General features: G+C 39.7%; 1 protein-coding gene across 1 annotated transcript in view; it reads right to left on the bottom strand.

Moving 5' to 3' along the window:
* Window positions 1–723: 723 nt before the first annotated feature.
* DCAF11 (DDB1 and CUL4 associated factor 11) overlaps window positions 724–6,979 on the bottom strand; it is a gene marked incomplete in the record, with an annotated part of 1,824,350 nt that continues 1,818,094 nt past the window's right edge. Inside the window, 1 exon segment of the mRNA XM_044057850.1 lies at window positions 724–2,620. Coding sequence (XP_043913785.1) covers window positions 2,516–2,620 — 105 coding nt within the window.

Raw genomic sequence — 6,979 nt, 5'->3', positions numbered from 1 at the left:
AATATTATCTGCAGAAATAAATGGCTGCAGGATAAAAAAAAAGCCAAGAAACTTAAAAGATGTCTAAGTGTAAGTGCAGTATTCAGATCTGCAGACCACGTTCTACAAACTGCGGTACTTCCTCCACTTTGCAAACGTTATGAATTTGCCACATTTTACAACATGACATTTGACAAACAAAGCAAAAACAAGTCAATTCTGTGAAACGCTAGCCGTAGATATTGCAATGAATAAATGTGGCACCTAAAATTTCTGGTACAGACAGACACAATCTCCAAGGGCACAGTTTACACAAAATTACTACTGTCACTGTCTGAAAAGTGTGCTATGTGCCACTTTGGACATACAGAAGGATTGGGGTAGAGATAGTCATTGCATCTAAAAATAAAGGGGGGGGGGACTCCAATGATAAAAAGTACCTTTTCCAAAAATATGGCATAGATAAAAGCATATCATATAATATCACCAGTGATTTCCAAGTTTCAGGTGTAATCCTTCAACAGATGAAACTGGGTGCATGGGGTATCATTACAGTACGATAAAAGGCTCTGCACAGAGATTGTGCCATCTTAATGACACTTAAAACCTCCCTGCAAGCTTATTATGAATGGGTACTGACTGGCTCTGAAGCCACTGTTCTTACCTCTTTCAGTTTGGTAAAAATGTGTGGATACAGCAAAAATATTCACTGTACTAAATAGTGGAATCAAGAAAAAAAGTCAATGAATATTAAAAGGAAAAGATTTTATGTCCGGTTACAGTCTGAAAGCCTATAAAAAGTTTACTGAGGTTTCAATACCTGCACAAGAAAGCATCTCATATCAAGTGGTCACTGCATATTCAACACCACAGCATTACGTTACCATTCTGTGGATTCATCATGGAACACACACACACACACACACACACACACACACACACACACACACACACACACACACACACACACACACACGTATGTTTGTTAATTCTCATGACATGTTATCAAGTTGCCTACTAGCTGGATTACACCATATGCTTTAGGCATGTTTTGCTCTCTGTTTGGGATACAAGGTGGACTTCTAATTGTAAATAACATCACAAAATTTTCTTATTTTGTTTTCTTTGGGACAGAATCTGAAATGGGTCAGCTGTGAACAGAGTTCTACCATGGTTAACAGATTTAAATAAATTAAATAAATGATGCCACAATGCTTTATAAAATGGTTACAATGCAGTGTCAATAAAAGAAAAGAGCAAAATCTCCAAACTACTTTCAGGTACAAGTCACAACAATGTGCCATTTAAAATAACATTGTATGAACTTTCCTAAAAGTCACTATACATCTATGATCCCATTTTATATTTAAAATAATTTTGCACCTCTATTTTCCTTTAGGGATGACTTTTTTCTAGCCCTGAGTTATCAATTTACCTGAAGGCTTCTGTTGCCTTTTATTATCAGTACTACACTATGGCACATTCTGTAGATATTGGAAACCATCTTATTACTTGAAGACTGATCCTATTTGTAAAAGGGTAACCCTACAAAGACCAAAGAACACTTTCCCTCTTCAGATTTCAGTGCAGTTGTGCTATTACAATGTGTCAAAATAGACGAGAGCTTAATCAATAATTATTTCAACTAATTAACTTATCCTGAATTCTAACCATAGGTTAAAAATCAAAGTCAAGGCTGAAAGCACAGCTCTAAGTCACCATACCATGTATTGTCTTTCTTCTGCAACTCAAGATCAATACACTACTGGCCAGCCTTGCTTTGCTTTGTCTTCCTGTAGCATTCACTCTGCAACATAAAACCCCACTATATTCCCTCAAAAAAAAAAAAAAAAACCAGGAAAAAAGCAGCAACTTAAAGGCAAATCCTACATAAATTCAGTCCTGAGACTGTGATCTCAGCTAAATCCCACACTGTGTGTCAGCTATGGCGAAGACAGTGCCACTCCTAATTAATGACCACACCTGACCTAGATGAAACAGAAACATGCTTAACTGATAACAGTCATTCATTTTTCTGCCAATCCTCTCTCATAAAAAAGAAATTAACATTCTATAGTTTGAGTAGCAGAGTGCATGCACACAGTAGGCAGCTCTTCTGCAACCAACTTTCTGTTTTATAGACATATGTGTTACACACTATTGCAAGTTAGACTTCTGAGGCAACTGTAGCTGGTAAAGAACTTCACACCAGAAAAACGAAGGAAGTATTTCTGCCTCTGAACAGGACTGCCCTGCAGCCAAATATTTACAAACATACCAATGGCAAAACACAAAAGTCTGAATTTTGGCCCCCAAAGGGCTACCAGATCTAGAAAAAATGTACAGAAGTCCATTTCCTGTACGAAGGAAGGTTCATTTCTTAATTCTAGTAAATAAAGGCTATTGATGCTCCCCCAGTTCCTGACAATCTCAGAGTCAGTAGATTTGTTAAAAATGGAGCACAAAGTCCTCTTCAATAGCATTGCGCTCATTGTTAGATAGGTGGTAGGAAGGCTGATGCTCCTTGCACTTGATCTCATTTCACACTTGCAAACTCCATGCCTTTACAGTTGACTGCTGCAAGATCATCTTCATAATACTCAGCTTGTCTGTATTCCCACAGCCTGACATGTCCATCCCACTGCAAAAAAAGGCAGCAAGGAAATTAAAACATCATTCTAAACTTAGTGTCACTTATTAAAAAGATTAAAAACTATCCTACTTCATTTCCATATGAATAGACACAAATGAAGTATGAAAATGACTGATTGGGAACATGAGCTATGTTCATTCTTTCATTCTCCAGTACCTGCTTTATCTTATCTAAGTTTGCTATATCTATTATATAGATCATTCCCAGCAGCTGGTCAAGGCATGACCAACATTTACAAGCTAGACAAGCTCAGTGCAAGTATAAAAATGCAATGGAACAAAGTAAAAATAAAATTGTAACGTATATGCTGTAAGCAGCAAACACTAAAGTTAAAGGCAATGCAAACTAAATACATAAGAAATTAAGTTATTACTCACCAGTATAAAACATCTTTTAATGGAAAACTCCACCTTAGAACTGTAAAACATTTTTTTTATTGTATCTTTGTTTTCTGAGCTATTTTAATAACTCAAGATTACTCAAAGTGCTTCTTTCACAATTGTAATGTTTTTCTCTCAAAATGGCAAATGATGGAGCCTGTCTTGGTAAAGTGTTGTGGTTTTCTTGCTTTCATTCCTTCTTCTCAGAATACATTTCAAGTCCTCTTTATATGAGTCATGCTACACATAAGGAAGTGGTGGTGTGTTCTTATGCCATTAAGAGAGAATGGCAGGACTGTGAAGCACTGTCATCCAACAGACCTTTTGTAACACAGCTACTTCTATGTTTCCCAGACTGAGCCTCGTTTATGTGTCTGTCAAAGCTTGTTCTATACTATAAATAGCTGTTAACTACTTCCAGAAAAACAAAGTAGGTAAATAAGCAAGCCTTTGTAAAGGGATTCTTTTGTAGTTCTAAAAGAAATGACACACCTTCCCCATACACTCATGCTGAGGTGTGAAAATTCTCACTGCAGTAAATGATCCTTGCTATACATTTACAGGTGACGAACAGTAGGACTCCAGAGTCTGTCTGCTACTCCCCAATGCCTTCAGTGGAAGTTTATTTCTCTCTCATGAATGATGCAGAATTAAAATGTGCTTTACTAGTTCCTTAATTCTTTTGATCATGTTCACCCCCCCTTTTTCTACTTTGTATTTATTTATACTTTGGACCAGTTCACTGTCCTGGTTACTAAAGACTTTTCAGCCACAACTTGGGCTAATTTGGCAAAGACAATAACAAGTAATAAATGCACTTAGCAATACAAAGAAAAAAAATACTGACATAAAGACACTAACAAAGACTGCATGTGGAACACACAGCCAATGTATGACAGTGAGTAACTAAAACATTAAGCAACATTTACTAGAATATATACATTAATAATGCTTAACTCTGCTATGTTAACTTTATCATCATAGGATCATAGGAGATTACTAGTATATTGACCAGGAAGTCATTTCGAATCTAGCCGTTTCATCCCAATGTAATACCACAGGAATGATAGTCAACACCCAAGACTGCATTTAGTAATGGTTGCTCATGTCCAGGAGGGTTGTGGATGCTATATCCCCCGATAAGAATTTACGGTGCCCCATCCACTTGTCCAGGTTCCTCTTGAACAGTGTTATATGCTCTGTTTCACACGAAATGGGTAGCTTACTCCAAAGACGAGGAAGTTGCTGGGAGATAAATCTGTCCCTCCAGCATGACCTATATATGTCACAGGCCATATTTAGGTCCCTGGAATGGGCAGCCCTAGTCTCGTTTTATTTACAGATATGCAGCAAGTTCTTAGGTTTGGGTCTGAGACTGCTCTGTAAGCCAGGCATAAGTCTCCCCTAAGAAGTCTATACAATACAGAGTACAGTGACAGGGACTTTGTCTGTGTAAGGCACATGCTGGAGACCCTTGATCTTCTTTGTTAGAAACTTCTAAGATCTCTCTAACTGCTGCAGGTGCTTTGAATGGTACATGCCGAATGGGGTGTTTGTTATACTCAATTATGGGCCAGATTAGTGCCAAGTATACAGGGGTTACAGCCTCATTTACACTCGAGGCGATGCATTTACTAATCAAGTGTGCTACTTAGAAAGCCTTCCTTACTACAGTAGACACATGGTGACTGAAGTTAAGATCGCAGTCAATTTGTGATCCCAGGTCTCCTACCACTTCGTGGCTACTTAGGATACTGTTGATTTGATAGTGTGAAGGGACATTATTTGCGCCAAAGGGAATGATGATGCACTTCTCTGCATTCAGTTTGAGACTGTGACTATGACATCAGTCATTGGTCTGGATAAGAACCCTCCTGGAGTATACTGACACCATTTGGTGATTCAATAACTGCACCGAGTTTGCAGTCGTCTGCAAACTTGGTCAGCCACAACCCCTTAGTTTTGACCTAAACTTCTGAGAATCATATACCAAAAGAGTAGGGTGCCCAGCATTGACCCCTATGGCACCACACTGATAACAGGCCTGCTGGTTGATGTGGAGTCACCCACTTTGATAGTGTGTGCCTGGTCTGTGAGCCAGTTGGCAACCCATCATACAACAAAGGGGTTTACATTCAGTTTGCTAAGTTTATCAGTAATGCCTCAGTGTGGCAGTATGTTGAAAGCCTATACCAAGTGAAGGTATTCTGCCTGTACAAATGTGATGTGGTCACATTTTCAAAAAAATCCACCAGATTTAACAAGCAGGATCTGCCCTTGATGAAGCCAAATTGGGTAGGATCCAAGGTTTGGAGGCCACCTATGTCTTTAATTATAAGGTCCATAATGATATGTTCCATGACCTTATAGACGAGGCTGGTCAGGCTTATGGGTCTGTTGCTATGCCACCTTTGGGGAGGGGAATAACTGTTGCTGTTCTCCATTCTGCAGGAACAATGCCTGTGGTTAGACTATGACTAAAAAGGGTATGTAATGGTGATGCTAGTTCATGTTTTAGCCCGTGTAGAAGACAGCTTGGGATGCTGTCTGGTCCCATAGAGGCTGTGTTTTTTTGCCTTGGACAAGGCTTTGATGACCTGACCTGTTCTTCAAATATGTAGGGTTGGGGGGGGGGGGGTTTGTGATAGGTTTGGAGAAGATAAGGGACAGAAATTTTCACCAAACCTTTCCACTAGCAGATTTGCCATCTCTGTGAGGTCAATCTGTGTGATACAGTTGGTCACTAGTTCTGCACATGCTTGGGTCCTCCCTTTTAGGCTAGGTACATAGTTGTAAATGGTCTTATGGTTATCCTTGGCTATGGTTGCTATGTTTTTCTCGAAGAAGCCCATACAGGATTTCACATGTCTTATTTGCCTGTTGAGGCTGACTGAGCAGGATGCTTTTCCATTGTTGGGGCCTCACCTTTGTTTTGTAGGACAGCAAGTTTTTGCATTTATTGTAAAGTTTGTTGATGCTGGATGTCCACCATGGCGGCATATTTTTACTTGGGGTTCTGGTTTGATTCATTCTGGTACAGCTGAGTCCATACACTTATGCAAGTGAATGTATAGGGCTTTAGTGTAAGCTTCCATGTAGTAACCACTTCCAGCTGGGGGTGGTCTTGGAATGCATTTAAACCTTCACCTAGGAGGATATAGTTTGCCTTGGTGATTTGTTTTAGTCTGATTTCACCCTTTGAGAGTTCTGGTGTTAGTGTCAGCGCAAAGGTGAATAATTTGTGGTCAGATTTAACTAATGATGGTCTGACAGTTGCAGTAATGCATCGGTTTGACATCTTAGTGAGGACCAGATCTAGTATATTTGTTCCTCTTGTCGGGGTATGAACAATTTGTTCCAGAGAGTTTGAGTTAAAGTCAAGGAACTTTTGCGCTAGTGAGTTAAGGGTAGCATAGACTTCCCAGTTGATAGTGGGATAACTGAAATCCCCCATAACCAGAGTGTTCGTTAATATTTGGATCGTCTCCAGTTTGGTCAAACAGCCTTCGTGCAGGTCATGAGCCGTGGAGGGAGATCTATAACTGGCTATGACTTGAACGGGGGTCTTACTCACCATAACCTGAACTTGGAGTAACCCCACAGAGTTGTCCAGTCCAACTAGACGGAAGGTGAATGTATCTCTAATACAGACAGAAATACCACCTCCTTTGGTTCTCACACATTCATTTTGCTGTCTGAAGGTGTGGAATGCATTGTAGCCTTGTAAGGCCAGGGTACTCTCTGAGTCCTTGAACCAGATTTCCATGACTGCACAGACATCTACCTCCTCCAGTAACAGAAGTGCTTCCAGGGAGTGCAGTTTTTGGTTTACGCTCCAAGAGTTTAGCAGCACATCCCTTATTTTGTTATGGCTGGCAAATTTCACGTTGGTAAGCTTGTTTTTGAGACCTTGTCTAAAAAAGGTACTATGGATGGAGATGAGAGCCTTTGCCAGCAGCCAAAAGCC

Source organism: Protopterus annectens, chromosome 16.part0 (genome assembly GCF_019279795.1).
Source record: "Protopterus annectens isolate FY-2018-M chromosome 16.part0, PAN1.0, whole genome shotgun sequence".
NCBI lineage: Eukaryota > Metazoa > Chordata > Ceratodontiformes > Protopteridae > Protopterus > Protopterus annectens.
The sequence above is the reverse complement of the archived record's forward strand: the minus strand, read 5'-3'. Positions and strand labels throughout refer to the sequence as shown.